The 18,467-nt window shown below is 39.2% G+C and overlaps 1 protein-coding gene across 1 annotated transcript; it reads left to right on the forward strand.

Annotated features, from left to right (window-relative positions):
• The first annotated feature begins 3,246 nt into the window (after window positions 1-3,246).
• hcrtr2 (hypocretin (orexin) receptor 2) lies at window positions 3,247-16,524 on the forward strand. Its single transcript, XM_061690464.1, has 7 exons — window positions 3,247-3,913; window positions 9,710-9,888; window positions 11,469-11,712; window positions 14,006-14,121; window positions 14,223-14,443; window positions 14,584-14,705; window positions 16,030-16,524. The coding sequence occupies exons 1-7, from the start codon at window positions 3,703-3,705 to the stop codon at window positions 16,230-16,232; spliced, it is 1,296 nt and encodes a 431-aa protein (XP_061546448.1). The 5' UTR covers window positions 3,247-3,702; the 3' UTR covers window positions 16,233-16,524.
• The last annotated feature ends 1,943 nt before the right edge of the window (window positions 16,525-18,467 follow it).

The raw sequence follows: 18,467 nt of genomic DNA on the forward strand, positions 1-18,467 counted from the left end.
CATTGTCTCCTCATTCACCTACTAATGTAACAGTATCAGGAGCAACTGGTGGATCACAAGAGCTCAGGATCAAACCAACAACCTTCGGGTTGGGGGACAATCACTCGTATTTCACTTGAGCCATGCCGCCCTACTTAAGTAAAAGTACTTGGTATCCTATATTCACACTATATATTACACGTCTGAGCCGGTGAGAGATGAACTGTATGCAAATGTCATATACAGTTGCAAGAGAATGTATGTAAACCCTTCATGTTTTTTTGCATAAATTGGTCATAAAATGTAATCTAATCTACATTAACTCACAGCAATAGAAAAACACAGTTTTCTTGAACTAAAAACACACAATGATACGTCAATGTTATTACTCAATACAACATTTATACACCACAGTGCAGGGTGGAAAACATGAACCAATTGGTTGAGCCTCATTTGGCAGCAATAGCCTCAACCAAACATTTACGTATACAGGAAGTTTCAGATCAGACCTGCAAGTCAGGAGTAATTTTGGACCATTGCTGGTCATGCCTCACCACACCAATCTGATTGAGTTCAGGACTTTGACTGGGGCACTCCAAAAGGCATGTTTTCTTCTGTTCAAGCCATTTAGTTGTTAAATTACTTCTGTCCTTTGGGTCATTGTCCTGTTGCATCACCACTGAGCCCTGAGCCAGCTAAGCAGTCCCAAAACCACAAGCCCCCTCCACCACACTTCATAGTTGGAATGAGGTTTTGACCTTTTCATAATGACATCACACGAACCTCCGGGTTGTAAAATAACACTGATGCCGGTAATGCGTCACTCTAAAAAGATCCCTTTTTTTGAGTAACGATGCCTTCCTGACACAACCTTCTGCATTTATCCGATGGCTGCTTCCAAGCCGTCGGTTTGCACTGGTTTTTGCCCTAAAATGCTACATTATATACAGTAGGGTATAATACCCAAATTACATCAATCACACATTAAACATGATATATACAGTAATTCCCCCCAAAATGTCTAATGCTAAGTTAGTTATTTAAAAGTGTAAAAAATATTACTGATTTACAGACAGAAGAGAGATTGTGAGTGCTGCTGCATGATTGGACCATGTTTCAACGTATTGTACACTGGTTATTCCATCTGAGAGACTCAGTGAAACTTCAATGGACAGAGAAGTCATACTGATTATATCAAATCTAATGATAACAGTATTCCAGGTTATTGATAATGAGAGTTTCTCCTCGTAATGTGAGGCACACATTTATGCAAAGTATGAGATAAGCCACATGAGATTCCATTTTAAAGAAAGTCCCTAAAATTTCACTGAGGAAAAAAGTAACAAACAAACATTGCTCCTCCATGTCGGGGGTGTCGCTACGGCTGGTGTTGGATAGGACACCACAGAGTGGAGTTTCCTCTGCATTTTTTTTTTTTTGCCATTTCTGGTAGCCGTTTTTAACTTTCCTTTCAGTAACAAAGAATAAAGCAACAACTAGTAGACATCCCAACAGCTTCTTCCCTCTTGCGATCAACTTCTTAAACACCTAACCTATAATTCCATTACAATAAGCTGGCAATTTTTTGACTTGAGTTCGTTGTCACATTTCTGTGTGGCCAATTATGTATTACTCGTGCACTCACTGTAGTTGTCTCGCCATGCTGCACTATTTGCATATACTGGCCACTCATGCCAGAGTAGCATCTGCTCCATTTGCACACTGATTGAGGAGTATCTGTAACATTTGCACAACCAACATTGTCCCAGATGATCGCACTACTCGTCACTTTAAACCGCATACACTCCTTGAAGTCTCAGCGCCCTTTGCACAATGGTCATTGCACCGGACTATTGCAATATTAGTCATTCGAACTGCTCTAAGTGCTAGAGGACTCTGCATCTTTTTGCACAATTGTTTTTTGTCAATGTCTTTATACCTCCAAAGTGTTCTGTAAAATGACTGTCTGTTGTACAAGAGCGACTCCAACTACTGGAGACAAATTCCTTGTGTGTTTTGGACATACTTGGCAAATAAAGATGATTCTGATTCTGATTCTGAACAACAATGACAACCACGACAGAAAAAATGAACCTAGATGACCAGATGATACGTTTAATTATGCTGCAAAATCGATCGAGAAGGCGGCGACCTAGATGGTATGTCGAACCAATGGGCACGCTGGTACGTCATCACAGCATGTGACTAAAACGGACCAATCATGAGAGATGATCTCCGCGGCGTTCGACGCGCAGCAACTATTTTTGTCAGGTGCGCGGCAAGCTACGCAGAGGTGCTGTGCGGGGCAATTCGTCGGTCACGTGATGAAAATGCGAGCGTTGTCGACCACACAAGTATAAAGAGTATAAAGAGGCCTTAAGCCTCAGATTAACAACATAATGTTAGCATTTCAGTTAAAAGGCTAACAGTTTAGCATTAAGTTGCACTGCTTACCTTGGAGCACCTTGGGTTTTGGGAACTGAACAGAATTGAAAATAAATATATGAAAAAAATCTTTCAACCACTCTATAGACACATGTCTAGCGCAAAGAGTAGCCAGCGGCGTTTCTGAGTGTTGTTGATATATGGTTTTTGCTTTGCATGGTAGAGTTTTAATTTTCATTTGTAGATGTAGCGAAGAACTGTGTTTAATGACTCATTTTCTGCAGTGTTTCCTGAGCCCATGTGGGAATATCCTTTACACAATCATGCTGGTTTTGAATGCATTGCCGCCTGAAGGATCGAAGGTCACGGGCATTCAATGTTGGTTTTTAAGCCTTTGCCGCTTACGTACAGAGATGTCTTCAGATTCTCTGAATCTTTTGATGATATTCGGGATATTATGTGTTTATGTTGAGACATCTGAGCTTTAATTGAGTTTTGCTACCTGTGCTTACCATTATGGACACAAGTGCATCAGAGTGCAAAATGTGTTTTAGTAGGTAAAAATATATTTGCAACTTGTTTCTAACTAGATTAAACGTGCTTAAGGTTCTACCAAAAGGGTGACCAATTCAGTTTTGTGCTTTCAGGACACTGAGGAATTTGTTCAGAGTCACAGGGTTTTGTCGTCGGGTTTTGTGTTTTGGCAATTGAGAAATCATGTAATTTAAGCAAAAAGTGTGACAAAAAAGTTTAATTCTTTACATTGTATTTATGTATGTCATTAATGTATATTTTTATAAAGTAAAATATTATCAAATGGTATTTTTCTCATTAAAAATCACATTACAATTATTGTTTTTTGGGGGGAGGGAGCTGGAAGAAAATAATGAAATTTCAATTCATTTAAATGGGGAAAAGGTGATGTGAGATAAAGTTCAAGTGTTTTAACTTACAAGCGTGGTCACAGAAGTAATTAAACTTCTATCTCAAGGCACAGCTGCATTGACCAATCCACCAGTGATTAACCGTGGTTTATGTGCTTGTTACTGGGGCATGAGAGGGAGTGGGAGAGTGAGTGTGAATGAGATAGAGAGAGAGAGAGAAACAAGAATGAGAGAGACAGAGAGAGAGGATGAGCAGCAACATCAGCTTCACACTCGTTAAGTGAGCTATTGGCCACGGTGTCTGTTGGCAGTGCAGTGCGGTCAGGCCAGCCTCTATTTGTAAAAGACGAACTCAAGCCAGCCTACACTAAGATTGTCGCTATCTGATTGCACTCACCGCAAACGCGACCCAACCAGCCAAGAAGAGAGCAGGAATATTACACGCATAATTATCATGTCGGGGGCCACCGGGGACTTAACTTGTGAGGATTGTTTTTCCGCAGAAGGGGACAACAGCACGGAGTTGCATGCGCTCTCCACCGTGGACGACGACGAACTTCTGCGTTACATCTGGACTGAATATTTGCACCCCAAGCATTACGAGTGGGTTCTCATTGTGGCTTACATCTTTGTGTTCTTCGTGTCACTCATTGGGAATTTGCTCGGTGAGTTTCCTCTATCTTTTCCTCAATGATAAGTCACTAGGAATTAGTCCAATTAATTGAGGAGTAAGTGTCAGAGAAATTTGAATATATCTAATATGTTGCATATTGTTCTGATTTATATATGTACTGTGTGTATGTGTGTGCATATGTATAAATATATACATACATATACATAAATACACACACACGCACACACACACACACACGCACACATGTATATAGGCTCCAGCGTGCTCGGACCCTAATGAGAACAGAAAAATTGATATATATATATGTATATATAGCCTATAGTTTACAAAAAAAAGCAAGTGCAATCACAGGTGCAACAGATGTGCAGGTCTGACTGATTTATGACAACGGAATGGGAACCCCAGATGAACTAAAATAAAGCAAATAAAGCATATTTCTGTATTTTAACAATACTGATCCATTACCAGAGACTGGTTAGAGCGTCAGCCTCACAGTTCTGAGGACCCGGGTTCAATCCCTGGCCCCGCCTGTGTGGAGTTTGCATGTTCTCCCCGTGCCTGCGTGGGTTTTCTCCGGGCACTCCGGTTTCCTCCCACATCCCAAAAACATGCATGAATTGGAGACTCTAAATTGCCCGTAGGTGTGAATGTGAGTGCAAATGGTTGTTTGTTTCTGTGTGGCCTGCGATTGGCTGGCAACCAGTTCAGGGTGTACCCCGCCTCCTGCCCGATGACAGCTGGGATAGGCTCCAGCACGCCCGCGACCCTAGTGAGGAGAAGCAGATCAGAAAATGGATGGATGGATGGAAGTATATATTTTGCATTTATTTAAATATTGTGGTTGCAGCTTGCAGTTCTGTCGAACTGCACTATGATTTAATTAATGAGATGATAAAATTTCTTAACACTAGATTTCCTTCCTAATGCTGTGATTGATGAGTGTTGATTACATGAACGTTATTATCACCCTTGAGTTTAAGCTAAAACGTGTCGTCACTAACATTTATTAAAAAACAAATAATTTGTTATAATTGTTTTCTTTCTGGCTGTGTATGATTGCTCCGATTTACTCATTTCTATTCAAACTCTCCTTTCCATCAAGGCTGCATTTTCCATCAACAATGCCCTATGTTCTCTGCATTGCTGACTTGATTGATTGAAGTGTAAATAAATGTTGGTTGGCATTCTCGGAAGGAAAATGACCATCTGGTTGTTTTCATTTACCATTTGGGAAAGTCTATAAAGTGTGTTACATTATCAAGGAATTGGATTCCTTTTTTAATTGTGGACATGAGAGAGTGTAAAACCTCTCTTTTATGTGATGGACTGGTACATTTATTTATGTATTTATTTATTTATGTATTTATTTATTTATTACAATTAAATTATATTTATTTATTTATATAACCTGTCCTGTTCAGCTGCATGGCCTTGCAGAATGGTAGATCTGCTTCCCTCTCCCCAGCCCCTTGATCCAGCTCTTCCGGGGGGATGCCAAGGCCTTCAGAGGCCAGCTGGGAGACATAGTATCTCCAGCGTGTCCTGGGTCGTCCCCGGGGTCTCCCGCCGGTGGGACGTGCCCAGAACACCTCACCAGGGAGGCGTCCAGGAGGCCCGCTTGTGCCACCTCATCTGGCTCCTCTCAATGTGGAGGAGCAGCGGCTCTACTCTGAGGTCCTACCGAATGACTTAGCATCTCACCCTATCTCTAAGGGAGACCCTGCGGAGGAAACTTATTTCGGCCGCTTGTATCCGGGATCTTGTTCTTTCGGTCACGACCCACAGCTCGTGACCATAGGTGAGGGTTGGAGCACAGATCAACCGGTAATCAATCAATCACTAATGAAATGGAAACACAAACATTTTGAATACAACTTGCAAGTTTATGACTGCTCACCAGTAGCTAGTGCCTACCGCAAGAAGCTAAGTTAGCGGTCTACACATCCACTCAGTGTTCCTTCTTGTCATACATTGCAAACAGATGCATGACACCTGTCACAGATCTAAATGAAAAAGTAATGTGTCCACAAAATTCTTGTCAATACTACCCGTGAATTCTATCAAGCCATTGAACAAAAAAAAAAAAAACTGGGAGTAGAAATCAATTATCTGTACCACTTATCCTCACTAGGGTCACGGGCGTGCTGGAGCCTATCCCAGCTATCTTTGGGCGAGAGGCAGGGTACCCCTTAACTGGTTGGCAGCCAATCGCAGGGAGTATAAATCTTCCAATGTAAACATTTCTCAACAGAAGCAATACTTCTCAGTCATCCACCTAGTTACTGACAATGATCTATGCCTATCATGATACCGAAACACTTGCAAACTCTGGACAAATGCATCTGTACTTGGACACAGCCAGACACACTGTAAAGTCAGCCAATGACAGTACTGTAAGATCATGCAGGAAGTTAGGACTTTATTAGAAACCCAAGTCACAGAGAGAAGAGTTATTATACGTGACAACCGAGAAAGAGCAGCTACTACAAGTAGTCTTTTTCCTTTTTCACCGGCGGTTTCTCGGTTCGGGTTTTTTTCTCTTCTCCTTCACCAGCTTCGCTATCAGCAATAACTAGCAGAGTGCCATTTGAAATTTTCACTGACAGCTACGTCAACACTAACCCGTCTGTTATGGAGAATCCCAGTTCCCGTGCTGAGCAGCCACTGAAAAGGGAGAAGACACATTCGTCTACCTTGACAGATCAACTCGGTTCGCCAGAAACACAGGCCAGTGTTCTCCTCTCAATCGACAGGAAATTGTCAATTACACTTCACTTGCTTTGCCAAGAAATCACCAGGCTTAAAAACAGCTCGGAATTTACATAGCAACATCTTTAATCTGTCATCTGTAATGAGAGATCGAATCACAGCAACAGCGTACAAGAAAAAACAAGAACTAAAATTAGAAAATGAAATTGAGGAAATAAATAAACATCTCACAGAAGACTATGCAATTAATCCGACAGATACGCTGAGAAACCAACTTCAAAAGGCAAAACATCAATTAGACATCATCATATCAAATAGAACAGAATTTTTACAGCAACAGTTAAGATACACTAATTTTGAGGACAATAATCAGGCAAATTTCTCCTTCAACGCAATGAAGAAAAAGCATTACAGCCATTTCAAGATTGAAAGGGCAGCTGTACTGTCACCGCTAGAAATAAGTGAAATATTTTACCATTTTTATAGCAGTTTATATGCGTCTTCGAGCAACACAGACCAAAAAGAAATTGAAACTTTTATTAATGAGCTAAACATTCCTCAATTAATTCCTGTCTGGGTACTCCTTTAACCATCACAGAATTACATAATGCATACATATGATGCCATATGAACACAGCTGCAATCTAATTACTACTGAAATCAGGCAAAGGCCCCACTCTCTTGGCTAATTATTGGCCCTTATCACTGATTAATGCAGACATCAAGGTTATCTTGATAGCCCTTGCAGCGATACTTGAAGAGGTATTCCCGTCGATAATCCACTATGACCGGACAGGTTTCATTAAAGGTAGAAGTTCCACAAATAATGTCAGACGTCTATTAAATTTAATAAGCATGTCCATCCATCCATCCATTTTCTGAGCCGCTTCTCCTCACTAGGGTCGCGGACCTGCTGGAGCCTATCCCAGGCATCATCGGGCAGGAGGCGGGGTACACCCTGAACTGTTTGCCAGTCAATCGCAGGGGACATACAAACAAACAACCATTCGCACTCACATTCACACCTACGGCAATTTAGAGTCTTCAATGAAAGAACCTACCATGCATGTTTTTGGGATGTGGGAGGAAACCGGAGTGCCCGGAGAAAACCCATGCAGGCACGGGGAGAACAAGCAAACTCCACACAGGCGGGGCCGGGGATTGAACCCCGCACCTCAGAACTGTGAGGCAGACACATTAACCAGTCATCCACCTTGCCGCCATAAGCATGTCAGCGTAAAAATCTAAAAGCAAATCATCATGTCACTTGACGCAGAGAAAGCTTTTGATAAAGTTAATGGGTTTTTCCTATTTGCAGTACTTCGCAAATTTGGCTTTGAAGACTAATTTATACATTGGATAGCAACATTATACAACTCGCCAAAAGCGACAGTCACCACGAACGGGATCACATCACAAAGTTTTATTCTACAAAGAGGAACCGCACAAGGGAGTTCGCTTTCACCAATGCTATTTGCAATATTTATCGAACCACTTGCTACCGCTATACGTCAGAGTGCTAATATTAAAGGTATCTGCTCGCCAGTGACAGAACACAAAATCAATTTGAAAGCGGATGATATTCTTTTTTATTTACAGAAACCCAAGTCAGTGGTGCGATGCAAAAACTCAGAAATCAATCTAATCTTAGTACTATGAATGATATTATACAGGTATGTATGACTTGATGAACTCAATAATATAATATAAAATAATATATATTTTATAAAGGCTGCAGAAGTGTAGTCTTATCCTGTAGGTTGTATGCCTGTGCACCATCTGTTTTAGCTATCTGTTCGTATTAGTTGCTGATACTGGTAGTAGTATTACCTATAGTATTTCTTGTAGTATTAAAACATATTCGATCTAGTTCTTCCATCCATCCATTCATTTTCTGTACTGCTTTATCCTCACAAGGGTCGCGGGAGTGCTGGAGCCTATCTCAGCTAGCATCGGGCAGGAGGCGGGGCACACCCTGAACTGGTTGCCAGCCAATCGTAGGGCACATATAAACAAACAACTATTCGCACTCACATTCACACCTACGGGCAATTTAGAGTCTTCAATTAACCTACCTTGCACGTTTTTGGGATGTGGGAGGAATCCGGAGTGCCTGGAGAAAATCCACGCAGGCACGGGGAGAACATGCAAACTCCACACAGGCGGGGCTGGGAATTGAACCCCGGTCCTCAGAACAGTGAGGCAGACGCTCTAACCAGTCGGTCACCGTGCCGCCCTAGTTCTTCCAATAGTACACAAATTACGTATCACTAGTGGTGGTATTAACAATTACTGCTAAATCTATAATGTTATGTTTTTTAGTACTACATCCTTTAATACTAGGTCTCGGCTACTAATAGCAAGAGTATGAGTCCATCATTTATATCAGTAGTTAGAATTTATTAGTATTCAGTTCTCTATGGTGATTACGAGTTTCAAATTTGCAGACGACACTCTCAGCCTCTTGTCCTTCATCTGGTCACCAGAAAAAGCAAGAAGCGTAGCAGCTGTGGAAATTGAAAAAGAGAGATTGGAAACAAAGAAAGTGTTATGCTGTTTGATGCATTTACACTGGCATTTAATCTCACATTTCTTGCTTTTCTCCCCCTCTTTCTGAAATCAATGCACAACCAATTTTTTTGGTACCTTTTTCAATCCTGCGCATGCCTTGTCTAATTGTGCACTGTGGTTCTATTCACCTAATCTAATCCACATTCCTACAGTTTTTCACATAAAAAAACACAATTTTTCTTTCCCATCATCTGATGTGGCAGAATTGGATATTACACCAGGTACACTATTTCTAGAATACAATTTACCTAAAATCTCTGGCAGAATTAAATGACAGTACAAGGTATTAACTCTACCAGTTTTTATGTAAAAAAAAAATAAAAATCTCTAATCTCTAATCTCTCTCTCTCTCTCTCTCTCTCTCTCTCTCTCTCTCTATATATATATATATATATATATATATATATACATTCTCCGTACTTACTACTACTTGTTTTTGGTGGAGGGTTAGGTCGGTGACGCTCTTAGAAGTCAACAACACCGCCCATGTGATAGTGACACAGCCTGTCTTGGAGAGTATTCTAATTGGCTGCTTTCTGTCTTTTAGTTTGTTTTGCAGTATGGAAAAACCGCAACATGCGCACTGTGACCAATTATTTCATAGTGAACCTCTCCTTCGCTGATGTCTTGGTCACCATCATCTGCTTGCCTGCAAGTCTAGTGGTCGACATCACAGAGACATGGTTCTTTGGACAGACACTTTGCAAAGTTGTGCCCTATCTGCAGGCAAGAAACCAACTCATGATATGGATGATTTGTAAAAATAGTTTTTTAAAATAAATGCCATAAAGAGAAGGGATTTTCCTCCGGGGCCGATTGTCTATTTCTGTGGTGGCGTCACGTATTCGCAGATTTTCACTGTTCGTGGCAGGGCTCAGTCCCTATTACTGTAGCCATACCACATTGCCGTCAATGAGCTTCACACTCTGTTAAACATTTCTGTAAAGTCTAGTTATGTACCACATACCATATAGTAAAATACTTATTATACAGTGATTATATAGTAAGTAATTGTAGTTTCCACTGCATTGTGAGATTTAAACTGAGAGCTACTGAATTAAAAAAAAAAAAAAAAAAAAAAAAACTCGTGAAAAAATTGTGGATAGCAATTTGAAAATTCACTCGAGCAGGATTTAATGCAGATTTGCACAAACTCATTAAATTACTATATCAAATAATTTTATTGAGAAATCAGTTTTCTATGTTATTTCTCAATAAAATATTTGTATTTGACAGTTTTCTGTGTTAACATAATAAATTACTGGCGTCACCAAATGTTGGGCTAAAGCAGCAGAATTGTGAAGCTGCGTGGTTTCCAGCATGCATTGTGCCATGCCATGGTGAATTGTTGCCGTTTTAAGGAGCTCAAATCAACTTTGCCTTATGTGAGCCTATGTTGTGAGAGTTAGTTTAAAAATGCAAAATTGTTGGAAAACAGGAAACTTGATCGGTGGCACGCATTTATAGGTCACAAGGTAGGTTTCAAAAAGATAAAAGATTGAAGAATGTGTGTGAAGCTACTGAAACGGAGAAGTGTGTTGGACTGGGAGAGCTGTTATGTTGTGTTGTCTGTCTGTTGTGTCTAAATAGTAATTTAGGACCAATTATGATAAATTGAATCATTTTCCCCGGCACACCTCGCTTGGCACCCTAATGTGCAGTGGATCAGTGGTTGGCAATCAATGGTGTAGAGCTAGCATACTAACCGGGATGCAATTAAATGATTAAAAACATTGTTTTTCCTAAAAGTTGTCTGATTATTCCTGCTAAGAATAAAATAAAAAACTTGAAAATGTAGAATCTTTTGGATTAATATCTGTGACACAACTTCGGACAAAAAAGAAAATACACTAAATTTGTTCAGGATTTCCTCTCGCATTCCCAAAACATGTCATGTTGCATGTAATGCAACTGTAATGTTAATACAAAGATTTGTGTATCCACCCCTTCAACAGCTGAGGGTGCTATTAAGCAAAGCTGGTATAAACACACTGCCAGTCACTTTTCAAGGGAGAGCAAAGTATGACCAATGTGTATATGTATATATATGCATGTGCTCTTCTAAAAAGCTTGAGCTAATGAAAGCATTTTATTTCCCTTAAAAAATTAATAATATAACTATTGGGATAATGCTCTTTGCTTTTTCAGTACTGCAAATGATTTGTACAAACTGTGTCAAAATCATATTACTCTCAGCTCCTCATACATGCTCTCTGTTAACTATGCACACAAAGGGATACACATCATCGCCTTAGTTTAGGTTGTGCATAGATTGACAGTTTGATGTTCCCTTGCTTACTTTTTAGACTATCTCTGTCTCCGTGTCAGTCCTCACTCTGAGCTGCATTGCTCAAGACCGGTGGTACGCCATCTGCCACCCGCTGATGTTTAAAAGCACCGCCAAGAGGGCTTGCAAGAGCATTGTTATCATCTGGATAGTGTCGTGCATCATCATGATCCCTCAAGCCTTCGTGATGGAGAGCAGCAGTCTGTTGCCGGCCCTCACGAACAAGACCAGTTTGTTCACTGCGTGTGATGAACACTGGGAAGGTGCGTGATAGACACATCAATCCATTTTTAATACTACTTTTCATTTTCAGTGTCATAGTTTATGCTGAAACCTATCGAAGCTGCTTCAGGACATTTGGAATTATGCAAAATGAAGCAAACTGGACGCACACAACATTGTGGAGCAGCTACATGCAGCGTCGACTGGAATCTTAGTTGTCGCTACATAACATATCCCTTTAATATTGCGATGGGAACCCATTTTCAACATGCTGTAACATGCAGTAACTCAGCTGTGACTGTTTATGTGCTTTTGCTGTTTTGATTAGCAAATCAGTTCAGCAGTTAACTTGTCCATATTAACAATAGAGAACCCTGATGGGAAAAAGACAGTTTCCATTTGAGTAAAGCGTTAATTTGTTTTTTTTTTGTTCTCCTTTGCTCCTTTTATTATGTGTGTTTCCTCATTTCGTATTTGTTGCACCGGGTAGTGTCTACCTTAGAATATTGTGGTGCTGTTAAGTCACACACAGAAAATTCTCTTTTGTCTTGCAGAATAAGCTTTTCTATAGCAGGAAAACCACACTTGGAATTTCTACCAATGGTTAATTGCCAGGTTTATCTTGCAATACAGTGAACATAGCCGAGAACTTGTTGTCTTACATCCACAAGTAGGGTTTTAAGAAATAAAATGTACACATAATAACCTTGCCTGACACACTCATAATACAAGCATGAATAAATCTAAGTAAAGAGCAATGCTTATCAAAGCTTCATTTACTAGAAATTGCCTCTCTTTGCCATCTGTTTGCTAGCTAAAAGGTAAACAGAGTGATCAATTGTCACAGACGGCCGACGCCATTTGAATCTGACGAAACTGCCTGTGGATGGCTTATTCCTGCCGTTTGCGAGCCACACCTTGAAAACTGCCTGCCAATCGATGGCTCATTTATTCAAGTCATATCTAAGGGTTAATGTGCGTATGTGTTTTTTCTTTTCTTTTTTTTTTTTAAACCAAATTTGCCCTCTGAGTACTGTGCCCCCCCCGACTCCACAAGTCGTTCCACCGCCTATTTCCAGAACTCTCATTACTCATTAAAAGAATTGGGCTGAGGGTCAATCTCACAAGTTTTGGGTCGGAAAACAACGACACTTCCACCTAAACCATGCCGCGCTGAAGAGTAGATGGCGCATCAGCCGATCAGTGCGGCATGCATGTGTCGCGTGATGACGCATGCATAACTTTAGTAAGACCGATGGCTTTTAACTAGATATTAAAATTTTCTCTATAACACTTGTTACTGTTGTCAAACAAGTAGTGTTTACCCTTTATTTTATAATTACTTTACAATAAAAAATTAATCAAGGAAATGTTAGATGATTATCATGGATTATAATTACTGCAATTTCTCGTGTATAATGCGCACCCATGTATAATACGGACCCCCAAAGTTGATCTAAAAATTCTGTAAAACCCTTCTACCTACGTATAATGCATTTTTACAACGCGTGATTTTGCTTCTACCCATATAATCAAAACATGAAGTATTATCTGTATTTTGTTAGTTTTATTCAAAGAATTATTCTGAAGTTAAGCGCTTTATTTGAACATGTAATCCTTATTTTTAATTTACGTGCTATTATTTTTTAAATTCACAGCCCTACTTTTATTTAGTAAATTAGAAAACACACAGTTGTGCTCATTTGTTTGATTACCCAGGCAGAATTTGTAAGATGGGTACAATTCTTTGAAGAAAACATGACGGACCAGGTAAACGGTCAAGCATTTCAAAAACGCATTATCATTAAATAAAACATAACCATAAAGAAATTAGTGATGGTTGTTTTTCAGTCATCAGTCATATTAAAAAAAAAAAACAATATTTCACAAATTCTGCCAGGAAATGTAAATTTATGAGCAGAACTGTACATATTATGCAGTCATACTGCACGTACCCCCTGTCATATTGGAATGAAAGTGAAGGCTACACTTTTTTTAATAACCACTAGATGGCGGCATACATTTATAAAATGTGAACGTTTTTTCCCATTTGCCCCTATACCTATGTCTAATGCGCACTATGACTTTGGAATTTTTTTTTGGGGGAAAAATGCGCATTATACACAAGAAATTACGGTACCACTCTCCAAAATTGTTTTTTAAATCTGCTACTGTACTACCGTATACTTTAGCTGAACTTGCCTATTTTGATTTTACAATTAAACAAAACTTTCCCTGGGACACACACAAGTCGACTCAGTCAGAAATGTCAATCCTTGAGATTAGACAATTCCCCAGAGTCAAGTTAGTGATGTGCTCTTTGCTTTTTTTCAGCTGAGATCTACCCTAAGGTATATCACAGCTGTTTCTTCATTGTCACATACTTTGCACCTTTGTGTCTCATGGTGCTGGCCTACATCCAGATCTGTCACAAACTATGGTGTCAACAGGTGAGTGTGTTCCACCTGAAAAATGAGCCTTTTCAATGCACTCTCTGTGTCTGAGCCAACTATTGTACAGTAAGTATGCTTTCTGTATGTATGTTTGATAGATTCCTGGCAGCACATCAGTGTTGCAGAGGAAGTGGAAGACCATGCAGTGCTCGGCAGCAGCTGGCGGGCCGGGAGAGTCTGTGCGGGTCAAGACCAGCACTGTTTGTGCTGAGGTCAAACAGATCAGAGCGCGGCGCAAGACGGCTCGCATGCTGATAGTGGTGCTCCTTGTGTTTGCTGTGTGCTACCTGCCAATCAGCGTACTCAATGTGATGAAAAGGTATCACTCCGTTCAGTTCCTTAACTGTTGAAAAATGTATCACCAGAGTATTCAACACAAGCCCACCTTGGTGATTTTAATTAAAGATGATAAAACAAGATTCACTCTTTTATTGATATTGAGTTGCACTTTTCTCACAGAGTCTTTGGGACCTTCAAGAACACAACTGACCGAGAGACAGTGTATGCTTGGTTTACTTTCTCACACTGGCTCATATATGCCAACAGTGCACTCAATCCCATCATCTACAATTTCCTCAGCGGTGAGTTTGTTCACATGCCCGTTGACGACTAGACTACTAGCTCCCTACTGCCCTCTAATGTAATGTTTCCCAACTTTAATTGAGCCAAGGCACCTATTTTAAATTGGAAAAATCTCAAGTCACACAACCACAAAATAATTTACAAAAAGTATGAATATTATAGTAATGTTGATCCCGTCTTAGTTTACTCACAAACTAACTTAGTGTGAAAACTGGGCATGTTTAATTAAACACAAAACTGAATTTCACAGAAAGCCATGACTTATTTAGTTGTATTAATGATAACATAAATATTTTGTATAGGTCTACTGTATTCTTCCATCTAATGAAAGAACAATTAATTGTTCTGCCCATTATTTTACGCTGCTGGGAAAGATACATGAACAAATATATATTTGCATTTGATTAATTGGAGTTTTTAATTTTTTTTATTTATTTATGTATGTATGTATTTATTTATTTATGCATAACCTGTCCTGTTCAGCTGCATGGCCATGCAGGATGGTGGATCTGTATACCCTTTTCTGCAGAATCAGTTTTGCTGTCCAGCAGGGGAGTTTGAAATACTTCTTGCTTTTTTTTTTTTTTTCCTTCAATTATTCTGATGTTTATTGAAAATGCAGCCAGACAGAGCCCGTCCCACGGGGGACCCAGCCAGGGGGATGCCACTCACTCCCCAGGACGGTCCCCTAGCCCAAACGAAGTGCCCCGACCAGTCCCAAAGGGAGGGGCATGGGTACCGAACCACCGTCCCCCATGCCGTTATCTTGCAGTAGTGCTAAAATTAATCAAGCTAATACCTAGTTACAGTATATTGTCTATTATTGTATATGGTTTTGTTTGTATTTGTTGCAAGTATCTGTAATTAAGCTCTTTTTTATTTAATTTCTGGAATATGTCATTTTTATTTTACTAATTTTAAATGTTTTTCACTGTATTAATTATTTAGTTTATTGTTTAATTTTCATTACTTTAAAATGATTTTTTAAATGAATTTCAATTCATATCAGTTACTATATAACTGAATATATTTTTATGATTTAAATTCAAGTATGAGAAACTACTAAATATCTTCAATCGGAAAAAAGAACTGAATCCTTTTCAGATCGATTTTTTCTTTTTTCTTCTTTTTTTCTTAATGGTAGGTTTTGATACCATTGCATTGGCGTTTCATGCTGAAAGATTTTGGCTATTGTCATCAAGATTAATTCAGATTCTGTTCAGTTTTCTATAAAAGTCGTAATGATTAATTGACTGAACAAATGGCAAAGGATCACATTTGCAATGTCTCTGATTGGATTTCACTTTCTTTCTGTTCGGTCAGGGAAGTTCCGTGGGGAGTTCAAAGCAGCCTTTTCTTGTCATTTTCACGGTCAAGGCCAAGAGAGACCGAAGAGAATGAGCACCCGAATGAGCACAGACAGCCGAAAGTCGTTGTCCACTCACGTGAACAACATGGACAATGTGTCACACATATCAGATCAAATAGTGCAAGATCATCAGCAGATTGAGATTTTAAATGTTTAGACATTTGAGGGCTTTTACTAAGGTTTTATTTTTCGTATTTCATGGAAGGCTTGATGAAATGCCCACTCCTGCTCCAAGGTGAAGCTCGGCCACTGGAAATACATTTCAGCTCACACTGTCTTGCTTCTAGTTTTTCCTCTGTACTTAAACAATACACACATGTTGACACTCTGATAAGGACTGAAGAGCTTTAAAATGTTAGATTCCAATTTGGGACCTCACTTGACAAGCACTTAATGTATTTATTACTTGTAAGTTGGTTTGTGGGAATACTAGCTATATATCAAACGGTGCAAACAAAACAGCTTATTTGTTCAGGTGAATGTGGCATCCTCTTTTTCAGTCTTTTGGTGGATAGCCTTAAAACGGAGACACAGGGTGTTTAAAGGACACACAGGGTGTTTAAAGTTGTCTCTGTGCACTTAGAACAACACACTTCCTGACTTTGTTGCTACTCTGTTGTGTTGTCCTTGTTGTTGCTTGTGGCCCAAAAAAAAAAAAAGATTTGAACTGCTTTGTACTTTTGTAAACTCGCTCCTGCTGTTGTCTTACTTAGTGAGCACCTGTCTTTTTAGCAATTAGGAGTGACCAGGTATCTGTACAATTCTTGAAAACAGTGTGGTTTTACTGTTATACAAAGGAGTATTAGGGGATACACACACAAAAACAAAACAAGAATAAATGTTATTACTAGGAGAAAAAAATAAGTTGTAATTTTACAACCAAAATATCATAATATTATGAGAAGCAATTTTTGTTTTTCCAAGAATAAAGTCCAAATATTACGCAAAATAAAAAAAATAAAAAGTTTTATGTAAGATTAGGAACAAAACAGTTAGAATATTATGAGAATAAAGACCCAACATTAGGAAAGTGTTTGTGAGTTTTGTGAGAAAAAAAGTAAATTTCATTTTACAAGAATAAAGTGCAAACATTACAAGGACAAAATACTAATTATATGAGAATAAAGTCCTAATATTCTAAAAATTGTATTTGTAAAATTTTGATGCATACATGCATATTTTTTGCGAGAATACTTTATTGTTAATATTCACATTAATAAGCTCGAAATATGAGGGAAAAAAGGAAACAATTCTGATAATAAAGTCATTCACATGATTTTAAGTGTAAAATTGCAATATTATGAGAACAATGACATTCACACATTATGACTTTTATTCTTGAAAAACAACCTTATTCTTGTAACATTACTACTCTTGTATTTGTATTTCTTCCCTTTCTAATCAGGACATAATAAACATGTAATATCTGCCCTGAGAAAATTAAGTGAAGTAGATTCATATACCCTCACCAGCCCCAACGTTTGGCACTCCTGCACTATCGAATGAGATCCAGTAAAAGATATTTATTGAAAATGCTGCCTTTACAAAGATAAAAGTTCTCAGTTTTGCCCTACACTGTCAAGAGAGGTACATATACAACATATATTTATTATCATGGTTGTAGTTTGCAGTGATGTGGAAAAGCTCCAGTCATAATTTGGTCACACAAACGCAAACTACTTACAGAATAATAGGTGTTTTGTTACATTTACACCTACTTGGCAGAATCGTTATACAACTGTTTGAATCTCATTAGATGTGGATGTGTAACTAATGAAATGGCCTATGGGTATGTTTTGGTTACGTCATATTAGTCCCATCCATCCATTTTCTGAATGGCTTATCCTCACTAGAGTCGCGGGCGTGCTGGAGCCTATCCCAGCGGACTCTTGGCGAAAGGTTTGGTACACCCTGAATTGGTCGCCAGCCAATCACAGGGCACATATAAACAAACAAACATTCACACTCACATTCACACCTACGGGCAATTTAGAGTCTTCAATCTACTACCATGCATGTTTTTGGGATGTGGGAGGAAAACCGACTACCAGGAGAAAACCCACTCAGGCACAGGGAGAACATGCAAACTCCACACAGGCGAGGTCGGATTTGAACCCAGGTCCTCAGAACTGCGAGGCAGATGTGCTAACCAGTTGTTCACCGTTCCACCAGTCATCTTAGTATAGTTAAAATTTTGAAGGGGAAAAAATAAAAAAAATGTTTTGCCCAGAAAGTGGTGCATTCATACAGAATGGTTGATGTCAACGACAAACTAAATGATGCAAGACTAAAATGTAATGAGTTCTTCATGTACCACAGCATATTGAAAACACATTTTACCAAGCATTTTCATATATCCACCAGGGCCTTTTTTTGACAAGTAGGCTAGACA

This window comes from Phycodurus eques, chromosome 11 (assembly GCF_024500275.1).
Source record: "Phycodurus eques isolate BA_2022a chromosome 11, UOR_Pequ_1.1, whole genome shotgun sequence".
Classification (NCBI taxonomy): domain Eukaryota; kingdom Metazoa; phylum Chordata; class Actinopteri; order Syngnathiformes; family Syngnathidae; genus Phycodurus; species Phycodurus eques.